The 15,530-nt window shown below is 43.9% G+C and overlaps 1 protein-coding gene across 2 annotated transcripts in view; it reads right to left on the reverse strand.

The window, feature by feature from the left end:
- FAM171A1 (family with sequence similarity 171 member A1) overlaps positions 1-15,530 on the reverse strand; it is a 335,845-nt gene that overhangs the window by 138,388 nt on the left and 181,927 nt on the right. For both annotated transcript variants that reach the window (XM_030199961.1, XM_030199965.1), the window contains exon 4: positions 3,093-3,251. In XM_030199961.1, coding sequence (XP_030055821.1) covers positions 3,093-3,251 — 159 coding nt within the window. The remainder of the gene's footprint in view (positions 1-3,092; positions 3,252-15,530) is intronic.

The following is a 15,530-nucleotide window of genomic DNA, read 5'->3' on the forward strand; positions in this document are numbered from 1 at the left end:
ATTTTCACATTGAGAACTTTAGAGCCAAATGGTCTGAATGTTTCCACTGACTGGATGGTTTTCTTTTAGTTTTTTCAAATGGATACACTAACTGGCTTTTTTAAAAGCGAAAGTCTGTATAACAGCAGTTCTGCCATGATTTTGAATGTGATCTGTTATTAGAATATTGAGGATGTTTCAGCCCTGATGCAAAATGAAGGTCTCTACTGAGAATATATAGGAGGTGAAGTTCGAATGGTCCTTGAATAGATAAGTTTTTAGAAGATTAAATGACTTGAATCTATTCATAAAGGCATTTAATAAATACCTACAACTAATTCATTAAAGCTATTTTGGACTGAAGAAGTTAAAACTGAGGAGTGTGTTTTAGGACTAGTGACTGAAATGAGCTTAACCCTGGGAGGTCTCCTCTAGGATTTGTGCAGAGGTTATTTTCTGCTCTGAGGGGCCAATGCACAAAGCTTACTGTGCTTGAAACATTTGCTTGAGACTGGTTGTAGCTGGTCTAAAGCAAACATTACTAAGCGTCTAATGCACAAAGGAGTTCTGCATCCCTTTTACCGTTCATAAGGACATAAGAGTAGCCAGGCTGGGTCAAGCCAATGGTCCATCTAGCCCAATATCCTGTCTCCAAATAGTGGCCAAACCAGGTCACAAGTACCTGGCAGAAACCCAAATTGTGGCACAATTCCACGCTATCAATCCCAGGGCAAGCAGTTGCTTCCATATGTCTGTCTCAATAGCAGACTATGGACGGACTTTTCCTCCAGGAACTTGTCTAAACTTTTTAAACCCAGATACGCTAACCGTCATTACCACATCCTCTGGCAGTGAGTTCCAGAGTTTAAGTATTCATTGAGTGAAAAAATATTTCTTCCTATTTCTCCTATTTGTTTTAAAAGTATTCCCATGTAACTTCCTTGGGTTTCCCCTGTCTTTGTACTTTTGGAACGAGTAAAAAATTGATTTACTTCTACTCGTTCTACAAAACTCAGAATTTTATAGACCTCAATCATATCTCCCCTCATTCGTCTCTTTTCCAAGCTGAGGAGCCCCAACCTCTTTAGCCTTTCGTCATACGAGAGTAGCCTAGTGGTTAGTGCAGTGGAATTTGATCCTGGTGAACTGAGTTCAATTCCCACTACAGCTCCTTGTGACTCTGGGCAAGTCACTTAACCCTCCATTGCCCCTGGTACAAAATAAGTACCTGATTATATATAACTGCTTTGAATGTAGTTGCAAAAACCTCAGGCAGTATATCAAGTCCCATTTCCCTTTTATCATTTTGGTTGCTCTTCTCTGAACCTTTTCTAATTCCACTATATCTTTTTTTAAGATATGGCGACCAGAACTTAGCAATACTCAAGGTGTGGTCGCACCATAGAGTGATACAGAGGCATTATAGTATTTTTGGTCCACATAAAATTTCATCTGCCATTTGGATGCCCAGTCTTCCAATTCCTTAAGGTTTTCCTGCAATATTTCACAGTCCGCATGTGTTTTAACAACCTTGAATAGTTTTGTGTCATCTACAAATTTAATCACCTCGCTCGTCGTTCTGATTTCCTTATCATTTATAAATATGTTAAATAGCACTGGTTCCTGTGGAATAACCAATGTTCACCCTCCTCCACTGAGAGAAATGACCAGCATGCCAAGTCTGAGGAACTTCTACCATCCTGTCTGCTTCCTGTGCTCCTCTGAAGAGCAGGAGTGCAGCATAATCTGCTTTCAACTAGAGACCCTTTCATGCTCATTTTCCAACAGAATTGGGAGTCGTGTTGGTTCAGGCTTAACTTTTGAATCACATGTGAAGGCTTTATCAAAAAACTTTTTTTCCGATTATAGCAGCTGAAAGCAATTTGATCTAAATTACACCCAGATAACTTTAGAACAGTGGCACAGGCAATCCTGATTCTACACTTACTGTAACTCACTATTTTGGGGTCTTACTAAAAAACTGTTACAAAAAATTAAATTTCTGCAGAATACAGCAGCAAGATTGATTTACAGCCTGGGAAAGTATGAAAGAGAATCCCCCACTGTTGAAGGAGCTACATTGGCTTCATGTGTCTTCAAGACTGAAGTTTAAGCAAGTATGTATGATGTACAAAATGCTGTACGGAGCTGAATCTGGTAGACTGATTAGTTATCTAGATTTCCCATCATCTTTTTCCTTAGGTAGAACGGAACGCTGTTTGAAATTAAATTATCTATCTTTTAAGGGTGTTCGGAAGAAATTCATGCTAGAGCATTCCTTTTTACATCAGGGAGTTAAGCTTTGGAACAGACTACCTTTAGAAATTTGTGGAATAACACAATACTATTCCTTCAGAAAAGTGTTAAAGTCTTTTTTTGTTTGATGGGAAAGATGTTTCTTAGCTTCCGAGGAGCTTCTTCAGACTAGTTGATGAGAAAGATGCTTTTTAGTTTCAATATATTAGATGCAATTGATTGAGAAAGATTTTCTTTTAGTTTCAATGTATTAGATATGCAATTGTAAATTCTCCTGAAGATGGACTTATTGTTTGTAATCTGCTTAGAATCTCTTTTGAATTTAGCGGAATATAAGAATCATATAGCATAGCAAAGCAACCCTACCCTCTGTTTTCTGTCCAATAACATATTCCTAATCCACACCAGAACCTTGCCTCCTATCCCATGCTTCTTTAATTTTTTCAGGACTGATAATTTTCAGTGGCACTTAACCGGTTAGTGCCGAACTGAAAACCAACTACTTTGGGGGCGTTCCAGGGTGGAGTCGGCACTTGGCCGGTTAAGCATCGATATTCAGCCTTAACTGGCCAGGTTAACTGCATAAAAGTCAGTCTTATATTTATGCGGTAACCCATAGCTGGTTAAGTGCTGAATATCGTACTTAACTGGGTATGCATTAGCTGGCTCCACAAACCTGAAAATTCAATGCCGATGCCCAGACATGGCCTGGCATTGAATTTCTGGTTTTAACTCCTGCGGTGGTCAGCAAAACGCGATTGCTGCTGGTTGAATATTAGGTCCTAAGATTATTGCTTTTATTTCATTCCACATTTTACTTAGAATATGCTATAAAAAACAATTAAGTTTGTATTTACCAGTTCCATTTCCATCTAAGCCTTGTAAGTAAGGAAAGCTATCCACTTCCCAGGGTGAGCTGGCAGCAGTAAGAAATGCAGTCAGATCATTGTAGGTGGCATTCCCAGGTAAATTCAATTCTCTTCTCTGAAAGTGAACTCGAGGCTGAATCCGTGAGCCTGGGAAAATGAACCATTACGTTAAATAGACAGTATGGGATCTTTAAGCATCTGTATATAGCAGAATGCAACATCGCACAATTAGAAACACCAAAAGAGGAACAAAATGTTCTGCAGTACAGAAGGTAGTCCAAAGAAGAGCAGAACACACGTCTTAGTATGATAAATAGGCTTTATTCGTACAACTCTATAAAAAAGTCCCGATGTGGCCACTTTTCACCTCACAAGTCAGGGGCTAAAACAGCTATTGTGGTCCCAGAAGACACAAACACACAACAGAGTTAAAATCCAATGAAAGCAGCAACGTTCAGCCTTGTAGCTTGCACGGTAGATAGAAACACAGCAACTGTCTCCCTTCTCTTGAATGAGGGAGACGGTTGCTGTGTTTCTATCTACCCTGCAAGCTGCACGGTAGATAGAAACACAGCAACTGTCTCCCTTCTCTTGAATGAGGGAGACGGTTGCTGTGTTTCTATCTACCCTGCAAGCTGCAAGGCTGGTTCTTGCTGCTTTCATTGGATTTTAGCTCTATTGCGTGTTGTGCCCTTTGGGATCACAATAGCTGTTATAGCTCCTGACATAGCCTCTAGTGAGGCGAAATGTGGCCACGTCGGGACTTTGTACAGAGTGGCAGAAATCAAGCCTATTTATCATACTAACACATGTGTTCTGCTCTTCTTTGGACTACATCGCACCATTAGGACAGTGGGTTGCACCACATCTGTGTACCTAGGTGTAAACTGCAACAGAATAGAGCTGAGTAGCTCCCGGGATTTTTTTAACCATCCCCAACTTTGACTGTTATTCCACTTAAAAATAGTTAACATATATTCTAAATCACAACAACCATTCTGCTTTGGGAAAAATAATTGTAAGGTATTTATGAAGATCATCAACACTAACTGGGTACTTCCTAGTGAACTTAATTAAAATGCTACCAATAAAATAAAATAAAAAACTCCACTAATTCATGTCAATTGAACAGCTGTCAGCTAGGCTTCAAAGCTCCTACTGAATTCAAGAACAATGTGTGTGTGGCCTGTTCGTAGGATGCAGCCTGCTGCAGCTTTCAAAAGAGAGGCACTTCACTTTAGTACACACACTCGTCTCACAATCCATCAAGCAATGAGTACATTTACCAGGTATTTTCTAATGAGCTCTATTTCATTCTTTGTTAATGAACGTGATCAATTTGATTTTTTGTTTAGACACCTGTCTCCCTCCAGTTACCTTTTCCTTTTGCTCCCTCTCTCTCTACCTACATATCCTCTGTCCTATAATATCATGGCATTCCTTTCCTCTCTTTGAACTTGCTGTGCAAACTGCTTTATTATGATATAATGAAAGGCAATAGGATCAAGAGCACTTAACCATAACTATAAACCACTACTGCCAGACCGCCTCCAGTTAGGCACCCTGATGCCATGTGATAAGAGCCTATTCTCAGATTTTCAACCTTTTTCATCTCATGACACACTTACACAGCGCTACAATTGTCAAGGCACACCCGCACACATGGTCCAGCATTTTACTTTCTACCACACCCCTATGCCAACACATGGTCCAACATTTTTCCCCTTCTCCACAAATAGTCCGACATATTCTTTTTCTCCCTCCCACCCATCCTCACAAATAGTCCACTATTTACCTTCTCTTTCTCCCCATCCTGACAAATAGTCCAGCATTTACCTTCTCTTTTGCCCCATCACAAATAGTCCAGCATTTATCTTCTGTTCTCTTTCCCCCACACAGTCCAGCATTTACCTTCTTTACCCCAACTCTTACAAACAGTCCAGCATTTACCTTCTCTCCCCCTCTCACAAACAGTCCAGCATTTACCTTCTCTACCCCCCACTCTTACAAACAGTCCAGCATTTACCTTCTCCCCCCCCCCACTCTTACAAACATTCCAGCATTTACCTTCTCTCCTCCCCACACAAATAGTCCAGCATTTACCTTCTCTACCCCCCACTCTTACAAACAGTCCAGAATTTACCTTCTCTCCCCCCCACTCTTACAAACAATCCAGCATTTACCTTCTCTACCCCACACTCTTACAAACAGTCCAGCATTTACCTTCTCTCCCTCCCACTCTTACAAACAGTCCAGCATTTACCTTCTCCCCCCCACTCTTACAAACATTTCAGCATTTACCTTCTCTCCCCCCCCCCTCACAAATAGTAACATAGTAGATGATGGCAGAAAAAGACCTGCATGGTCCATCCAGTCTGCCCAACAAGATAAACTCATATGTGCTACTTTTTGTGTATACCTTACCTTGATTTGTACCTGTCCTTTTCAAGGCACAGACCGTGTAAGTCTGCCCAGCCCTATCCCTGCCTCCCAACTACCAGCCCCGCCTCCCACCACCGGCTCTGGCACAGACCGTATAAATCTGCCCAGCACTATCCCCACCTCCCGCCACCAGCTCTGCCACCTAATCTTGGCTAAGCACCTTAGGATCCATTCCTTCTGAACAGGATTCCTTTATGTTTATCTCACGCGGGCTTGAATTCTGTTACCGTTTTCATTTCCACCACCTCCCGCAGGAGGGCATTCAAAGCATCCACTACTCTCCCCATGAAAAAATACTTCCTGACATTTTTCTTGAGTCTGCCCCCCTTCAATCTCATTTCATGTCCTCTCGTTCTACCTCCTTTGCATCTCCGGAAAAGGTTCGTTTGCGGATTAATACTTTTCAAATATTTGAACGTCTGTATCATATCACCCCTGTTTCTCCTTTCTTCCAGAGTATACATGTTCAGGTCATCAAGTCTCTCCTCATACGTCTTGTAACGCAAATCCCTTACCATTCTCGTAGCTTTTCTTTGCACCGCTTCTATTCTTTTTACATCCTTCGCAAGGTACAGCCTCCAAAACTGAACAAAATACTCTAAGTGGGGCCTCACCAACGATTTATACAGGGGCATCAACACCCCCTTTCTTCTGCTGTTCACACCTCTCTCTATACAGCCTAACAACCTTCTAGCTACGGCCACCGCCTTGTCACACTGTTACGTCGCCTTCAGATCCTCAGATACTATCACCCCAAGATCCCTATCCCCGTCCGTTCCTATCAGACTCTCCCCGCCTAACACATACGTCTCCCGAGGATTTCTATTCCCTAAGTGCATCACTTTGCATTTCTTAGCATTGAATTTTAATTGCCAAACCTTAGACCATTCTTCTAGCTTCCTCAGATCCTTTTTCATGTTTTCCACTCCCTCCCGGGTGTCCACTCTGTTACAGATCTTAGTATCATCCGCAAACAGGCAAACTTTACCTTCTAACCCTTTGGCAATGCCACTCACAAATATATTGAACAGAATCGGTCCCAGCATCGATCCTTGAGGCACACCACTACTCACCTTTCCCTCCTCCGATCAAATTCCATTCACCACCACCCTCTGGCTTCTGTCCGTCAACCAGTTCCTAATCCACCACTTCGGGTCCTATCTTCAGCCCATCCAGTTTATTTAAGAGCCTCCTGTGGGGAACCGTGTCAAAAGCTTTGCTGAAATCTAAGTAGATTACGTCCATAGCTCGTCCCTGATTCAATTCTCCTGTCACCCAATCAAAGAATTCAATGAGATTCGTTTGACACGATTTTCCTTTGGTAAAACCATGTTGTCTCGGATCTTGCAACTTATTGGCTTCCAGGAAATTCACTATCCTTTCCTTCAGCATCGCTTCCATTACTTTTCCAATAACCAAAATGAGGCTTACCGGCCTGTAGTTTCCAGCTTCTTCCCTATCACCACTTTTGTGAAGAGGGACCACCTCCGCCATTCTCCAATCCCTCGGAACCTCTCCTGTCTGCAAGGATATATTAAACAAATCTTTAAGAGGACCAGCCAGAACCTCTCTGAGCTCCCTCAATATCCTGGGGTGGATCCCATCCAGTCCCATGGCTTTGTCCACCTTTAGCTTTTCAAGCTGTTCATACACACTCTCTTCCGTGAACGGTGCTCTATCCACTTCAATCTCATTTGTACTTTTTGCAGTCCATCGCGGTCCTTCTCCAGGATTTTCTATTTAGCAAATTTGCTTTTTCTTCATCATTATCCACATAGCGGTTTGCAGTATCTTTTAGTCTCAAAATTCCCTTTTTAGTCATTCTCCTTTCACTAATATACCTGAAAAAATTTTTGTCACCCCTTCTTACATTTCTAGCCATTTGTTCTTCCACTTGCGCTTTCGCCAGACGTATCTCTCTCTTGGCTTCTTTCAGTTTCATCCGGTATTCCTCTTCGTGTTCCTTTTCTTGAGTTTTTTTGTATTTCTGGAACACCAACTCTTTAGCCTTTATTTTCTCAACCACTTGCTTGGAGAACCATATTGGTTTCCTTTTTCTCTTGCTTTTATTTACTTTCCTTACACAAAGGTTCGTGGCCCTATTTATAGCTTCTTTCAGCCTGGACCACTGTCCTTCCACTTCTCGTATTTTCTCCCAGCCCATCATCTCCTTCCTCAGGTATTCCCCCATTTCACTAAAGTCAGCACGCTTGAAATCCAGAACTTTGAGTTTTGAGTGGCTGCTCTCCACTTTAGCTGTAATATCAAACCAAACCGTTTGATGGTCGCTGCTGCCCAGGTGGGCACCCACTCAGATATTTGACACGCTATCCCCTTTTGTGAGCACCAGATCCAGCGTCGCTCCCTCCCTCGTGGGTTCTGTCACCATTTGTCTGAGCAAACCGCTTTGGAAAGCATCCACGATCTCTCTACTTCTTTCCGATTCCGCAGACGGAACCTTCCAATCTACATCTGGCAGATTGAAATCTTCCAGCAACAGCACCTCTATCATAGTAACATAGTAGATGACGGCAGAAAAAGACCTGCACGGTCCATCCAGTCTGCCCAACAAGATAACTCATATTTGCTGCTTTTTGTGTATACCCTACTTTGATTTGTACCTGTGCTCTTCAGGGCACAGACCGTATAAGTCTGCCCAGCACTATCCCCGCCTCCCAACCACCAGCCCCTCCTCCCAACCACCGGCTCTGGCACAGACCGTACAAGTCTGTCCAGCACTATCCCTGCCTCCCAACCACCAGTCCTGCTGCCCACCACCGGCTCTGGCACAGACCGTATAAGTCTGCCCAGCACTATCCCCGCCTCCCAACCACCAGCCCCGCCTCCCGATCTTGACTAAGCTCCTGAGGAACCATTCCTTCGGCACAGGATTCCTTTATGCTTATCGCACGCATGTTTGAATTCCGTTACTGTTTTCATTTCCACCACCTCCCGCGGGAGGGCATTCCAAGCATCCACTACTCTCTCCGTGAAAAAATACTTCCTGACATTTTTTCTTGAGTCTGCCCCTCCTTCAATCTCATTTCATGTCCTCTCGTTCTACCACCTTCCCATCTCCGGAAAAGGTTCGTTTGCGGATTAATACCTTTCAAATATTTGAATGTCTGTATCATATCACCCCTGTTTCTCCTTTCCTCCAGAGTATACATGTTCTCGTTTCCCAACTTTTGAATGTCTGCGATCAGGTCTTTATTTACCGTATTTTTCAGACTATAAGACGCACTTTTTCCCCCCCCAAATTTGGGAGGAAAATGGGGGGAGCGCAGGGGTGTGCTGGTAAATTTTTAACAACGGGCTCTCTCTCTCTCTCTGGGCATAGCCAGCCCTGCAATTTGGGGGGGGGGGCATGGGTGGACTGGGGGACAACGCATGCCCCTCTCTATCCACCTCATATAGGCGTGCTATGGCCTGCCACCACACCCCACTGCTTGTTTCTGGCTCTGAGCAGCAAGCTGGGACTTCTTGCACATGCAGGAGAAGTCCCAGCCTGCTGCTCAGAGCTGGAAATCAGGAGCGGGGAGCAGCAGTAGTCTATTCACTTGGCTGGCGAAGCTCAGCATCCCCACCAGCAAAGTAAAAGAGAATTGAGGTGGGGGCCCGAGCCCACATTTTGGGAGCCAGTGGTTAAAGTAGCCATGGAGGGCCTACTTTAACAACCGTCTCCCAAAATTCTTCAAAATTTAACAAATGGCTCTCGCGAGCCCGTGAGAGCCTGCTCCAGCACATCACTGGGGGTGCGTCTTATAGTCCGAAGGTAGAGATTTCCCTCCCTCCCTCCGAGTTCGGGATCGCCCGCCCGCCCTCCCTCCCTCCGAGTTCGGAATCGCCCTCCCCCCGGCCCTTTCACCACTTCTCCCTACTCACGTCACGCGATCTTCCCTGGTGGTCTAGTGACGTCGGGGCAGGAAAGAGCCCCCTCTTTCCTGCCCAACGCGCTGTTCTCCATCCTCCTGTATGCAGCCTGACGGTCTCGGCGAGATTCAAAATGGCTGCAGAGACTTCAATTCTTGGCGGCCATTTTGAATCTCGCCGAGACCGTCAGGCAGCATACAGGAGGACGGAGAGCAGCGCGCTGGGCAGGAAAGAGGGGGCTCTTTCCTGCCCTGACGTCACTAGACCACCAGGGAAGATCGCGTGACGTGAGTAGGGAGAAGTGGTGACAGGGCCGGGGGGAGGGCGATCCCGAACTCGGAGGGAGGGATTCGGACAAGACACACCGGAGCACCTAGGTTTTAGAGGAGGGAAAAAGGAAAATTTTTTTTTCCTATTTCCCTCCTCTAAAACCTAGGTGCGTCTTATGGTCCGGTGCGTCTTATAGTCCGAAAAATACGGTAGTTCCTTCAATTGTTTCGGAGGTCTGTAGACAACACCCACGTGTACAGAGGTTCTATCCTCTCTTTTTAAGGTGATCCATATCGCTTCTTCCTTTCCCCAGGTCCCTGTCATTTCGGTCGCCGTGATATCATTTCTCACATATAGAGCTACTCCTCCACCTTTACGACTCTCTCTATCCTTCCTAAATAGATTATAGCCTGGTATATTTGCATCCCATTCATGGGAACCATTTAGCCACGTCTCTGTGATTGCAACAATGTCTAAGTCTGCCTCCAACATCAGGGCTCGAAGGTCATGAACTTTATTGCTTAGACTGTGAGCATTTGTGGCCATCGCTTTCCATGTACATTTCCTGGTATGTGCTTCAACATTTGTGATTTGGGGTTGTCTTTTCTCTTTGGGTACCTTCATATCCTTTTGTTCCAACTTCATTTCTTTCTCTTCTGCATCAGTTCTATTTTCAGGATCATCACCATGCTATAATGGAGCAAAAGAATTCTGTAGGGATAACACTTGTGAGGGCGGTTGCCTCTATGTCACATATCGAAGTCTGCCTGAGCCTACTGGTCCAGCATTTACCCTTCTCTTTCCCCCCACTCTTACAAACAGTCCAGCATTTACCGTCTCTACCCCCCGCTCTTACAAACATTCCAGCATTTACCGTCTCTACCCCCCGCTCTTACAAACAGTCCAGCATTTACCTTCTCCCCCCCCCCCCCACTCTTACAAACATTCCAGCATTTACCTTCTCTCCCCCCCCCCCACACAAACAGTCCAGCATTTACCTTCTCTACCCCCACTCTTACAAACAGTCCAGAATTTACCTTCTCTCCCCCCACTCTTACAAACAGTCCAGCATTTACCGTCTCTACCCCCCGCTCTTACAAACAGTCCAGCATTTACCGTCTCTACCCCCCGCTCATACAAACATTCCAGCATTTACCTTCTCTTCCTCCCCCACACAAACAGTCCAGCATTCACCTTCTGTCCCTCCCACTCTTACAAACAGTCCAGCATTTACCTTCTGTCCCTCCCACTCTTACAAACAGTCCAGCATTTACTGTCTCTACCCCCCGCTCTTACAAACAGTCCAGTATTTGCAATCTCTACCCCCCGCTCTTTCAAACATTCCAGCATTTACCTTCTCTTCCCCCCTAACCCTCCCAAATAGTCCAGCATTTACCTTCTCTCCCCCCCCCCACCTACACAAATAGTCCAGCATTTACCTTCTCTTCCCCCCCCCACCTACACAAACAGTCCAGCATTTACCTTCTGTCCCTTCTCCAGCCGACGACCAGGCATCTACCCCGGTCTCTTGACCCCCCCCCCCCACCCCATATACCTTTTTAAAGTTTTTTAAAATATTTATTTATTTGAATTTCACATTTAAATACAAGCATTTACATCTTGTTACAGAAAATCAGAGTAAACATGTTTAAAGAAATACACAAAGAAATATATATCTCTTTCTTAGACCACCTAATCAAAGAAACTGTCCAGGACGTTAAGAAATTTTGGTGGTTTTTTATATACAGAAAGAAAAAAAAAACAAATAAGAACAAAGAGGCCTGGAGATTCCCATGTATAAACCATGGATCTAGATTTTCTTAATACTCAGAAAACTATCCAGTAACTTTTTTAATTTTCAAAAATTCTTTCAATTGCTCAGGTTCGAAGAACACATATTTTTTATCTAAGTAATTTACAAGACATTTACAAGGGTATGATAGAAGAAATCTAGCGCCCAAAATTTGTGTCTCTTCTCTAAGCAGTAAAAAAGCTTTACGTCTATCCTGAGTGGTTTTCACCACATCAGGGTAGATCCAAATTCTATCCCCAAGAAACATTTTTGTAGAATTCCTAAAGAATATTTTCAATAAAGAATTTAAATCTTGTTCAAACACCATCGAAATTAATAGATTTTTTCTTTCCACAACTGTTATGTTGGATTGTTCAAGAAAGTCAGTTAGATTCTGTAGTTCTTCATTTTCTTTCAATTTTTCTCCACGTTTTGACTCAGGAAGATAATAAACTTCATTAAGAGGAGGAATTAAATCTGGAGAATATTGAAGGACCTCAATTAAGTATTTTTTGAACATTGCACTTGTATTTAACTCTACTGATCTTGGAAAATTCAAGAGGCGTAAGTTCAAACGCCTATTGTAGTTTTCAAACTGTTCAATCTTGCGATGTATCATCTCTCTATCTTTTATAAGCATATCAGTTTTAGTTTTTAGATTGGAGATTTCCGTCTGGGTAGCTATATTCGCTTTTTCTGAGTCTTTCTTGAAGGTCTCAACAACAGAGGTTAATAAGTCTAGTTTACTTACAACTGGAGCAACTGTAGACGTAAGTGTTTGTAACGCAGTCTAGATAGCTTCTAAGGTTATTGCCTCGGGAGCTTGTTGCTCGATGTTAACTTTTCCCCCCAGCATTCCAGTCTGGGCTCCGGCAGGAAGATCTCCCTTCGCGCCAACTTCAGGCGCTTCTGGGTCATCTAACCCATGTCTGAAAGCTGCTGGGCAAGGCGGAGGATTCAACTCCAGCGATGATAAAGTTGTTGTATTTCCAAGTGGAAGCGGCATTCCACCTACGTCTCCCAACGCGGGAATTCCACTCAAGCCGGACAACCGTGGTGTGCTGGTGGTGAACCCATCGAGCGTCGTCTGAAACAGAGCTGTTTCCAGAGCTACTGTCGGTAAGCTCCTCACCGCTCCTTTCCTTTTGGTATGGGGCATTTTAATTTGCGAAAAAAAAATATTTTGAAGAAAAACAGTTATACCAAGGAAAAGTTCAGGAGCTAGAGAGGCGTCCTCCAGTCAATCCGCCATCTTGACACGTCCTCAACTCAACCACCTTTTAAAAGTTTTATAATCTCTAGCGGTTGGTAACAGCAATTCATACAGCCTGCACATGGCAACCCCAGAGCTTTGTCTCTGATGCTTTCCGCCTATAAGGAAGCAGGAAGTTACATCAGAGAGAAGGCTTCGTGGGTGGTGTGAGCAGGCTCTATGAATCATTGCTTGCAGCTGTCTACCACTAGAGAGAAGAAAACTTTGATCCTCAACTCCTGCGGCACACTTGTGGACCTGCTGCATCACACCAGTTGAAAAACGCTGCTGTAACCTAATTGTCTAGGTTCCGTTATAACGTACTAGTGTAACCTGGCATCGACGCACTTAACATTTAACCATAAGTACGAGAACCTAAAGGCAGCAGGGACACATGTAAGTGGGAACTCTGCCTATGTCTTGCCCATGCTGTAATGTATCTCCATGGAGAGGTGAGCCCTTGAACACGATGAAGGAAACCCTCACCGGGCTGTCGGCCAAAACCCTGAGTCCTCTCTGTGCCTCCCGCCGTTCCCCAGGAGTTGAGCCCCTGAGTTCGGGCAGCCAGCAACAGAGAGAACAAAGTCCAGCACAAAGTCCACAGGGTTAGACCAAGCAGCAGGTCACAGCAAACCAGGGCTAGGCAACAGGTCAACACCAGGCAGTGGTCACTAGAAGGTCCAGGAACAGGCAGTGGTCAGTACCAGGCAGCGGTCAGAAGCAGGTCCAGGAACAGGCAAAGGTCAGAACCAGGTATCCGTCAGAAGTAGATCCAAAGCACTGCTACTAGTCAGCGAACCGAGTAGAAGCCGAAGCACTGATAGACTGAGGGCAGAGTTGTAAATAGGAAGGAATCAGGCTCAACCAGGCACAGCTGAAAACAAGATGGTAGCCCCCATCAGGAACACCCTGCGACCAAATAAGGGCTTCCTTCCTGCAGCTGCCACCTCCAAGATGGCTGCCCTGGCCTAACAGCCCTCTCCAAGATGGCCGCCAAACCCTGGAATAAACCTGAATCCAAGATGGCCACCAGTGCCCAGCTCAGAACAGCCAGAAAACATGACACATGCTCTGCCCCTGCACAAATACCTGTTATGTAAGCTAAGTGGGCATTTGCAGAATAGCACTTAGGCAGCATGCTAACATTTATGTGTGTAAGCACTCATACACATGTAAATGCTAGTACTATATGATAAACATTTTACACATATATCCCTGGATTCTATATAGAGCGCCTAGAGATCTGAGCAGAAATCCAAGCATATTATATAACAATGAATGCAACATAATAGGCTTAACAAGCCAATCAACCTTGATAACAGCTCTTAATAAGCAATAATGAGCACTATTTGGAAATAATTAGAATTTACGTGCACAACTTGCCAAGCGCATTCCCCTTTTACTCTTACTGCATGGCCATACACCACTGAGGTGGCGGTAAGGGCTCCTGCAGTAAGCTGGCAGTAATCGCTGCCTGATTACTGCTGGGTTAGTGCCGTGTTACAAAATTATTTTCCAGCTAGCCAGAAATGGTGCACACTTGAGTCAGAAGTACCGCCGGTGGTCATGTTGGGCCGGTAGTAATTCCGGGTTGCCACCCAGCAACCCTTTCATAAAAGGGCCCCTAGGTTTGTTACTTCTTTATACCGAAAAGATACTGGTCGCAATACTATATTACACTATTCAAGTTTCCATCCATATTATATTACACTATTCAAGTTTCCATCCAAGACATTTAAGAGATCATTTACCTGTGGGGCAACTTTTAAGGTTATGATGCTCATATACTAACACAGAGGATTTCAAGCAAAAAGCTGAAATAATGACATCTCGCTTTACTGATAGGTGATTTCCTTCAAAAGTTGTCAGGAAGGCTTACAAGCGGGCATTATATGCTAGTAAAAAGCTGCAGTTACAATCCTATCATAAAGAGCCTGACCATAAGCTAGTTTGTGTCTTTCGTATTCAGATAATGCGTTTAAAATCAAACATATAATCGTAGTAGATGACGGCAGAAAAAGATCTGCACGGTCCATCCATTACTGGCACGTTTTACAACTTCACACTGCATTTCAAGACAGCCCTCAATTTGCTTTTGCTCGAGGTTAAAATTTGAAATATAGGCATACGTGTTCTTACTTTTCTATGTAACAGTCTAACATCAAAGGACTTGAAGGAGGTCATTCTAGCTGCAGTAAATGCAATGTATACAAATATGCTTTAAACAGTCAGGCAATCTAACGTCCTGATGGCATAAGAAGTTTCAGCTGCAGTTTAATACGAACTGCTCCACAGTGGGAGTGATGTATATGATTTTATGTCCGTGCTCAAAATGTACATTGACTATACAACCAGATCAATTCGGGCCCACATTACTGAACATTTAAGTAAGATTACGACATGAGGTTGGTGAAACCCCTTTAGTTCTAGACTGGATTTCAAAATAGAAGATCTCAGATTTGTGGTTTTGGAAGCTCCGAATTTTCCAAGAGGAAGACATGTGGCATTCCCTCATTGAAGACGCAAACAAAAATGGATTTACACACGAAGCACAATGGAGCCGGATGGACTCAATTGAGAAGTAAAATGTTGGGCATTTCTGTAACATTGTTCCTTGGTTGCAATGGCACTGCACACAGGTCATGTTCTCTCCCTGGGGTTTAAAATCAGGGTGAGCTCGTTTTGAGCTCACTCTGGCATCTTTCATCAGTTAAGAGAGTTCCGTGAGGTATTCCTTCTTCTCTCTAGTCCACATAAACAGTAGTCATATATTTTGGTTGTATAGAAAGTATAAATA

The sequence above is a fragment of the Microcaecilia unicolor genome, chromosome 1 (genome assembly GCF_901765095.1).
Source record: "Microcaecilia unicolor chromosome 1, aMicUni1.1, whole genome shotgun sequence".
Classification (NCBI taxonomy): domain Eukaryota; kingdom Metazoa; phylum Chordata; class Amphibia; order Gymnophiona; family Siphonopidae; genus Microcaecilia; species Microcaecilia unicolor.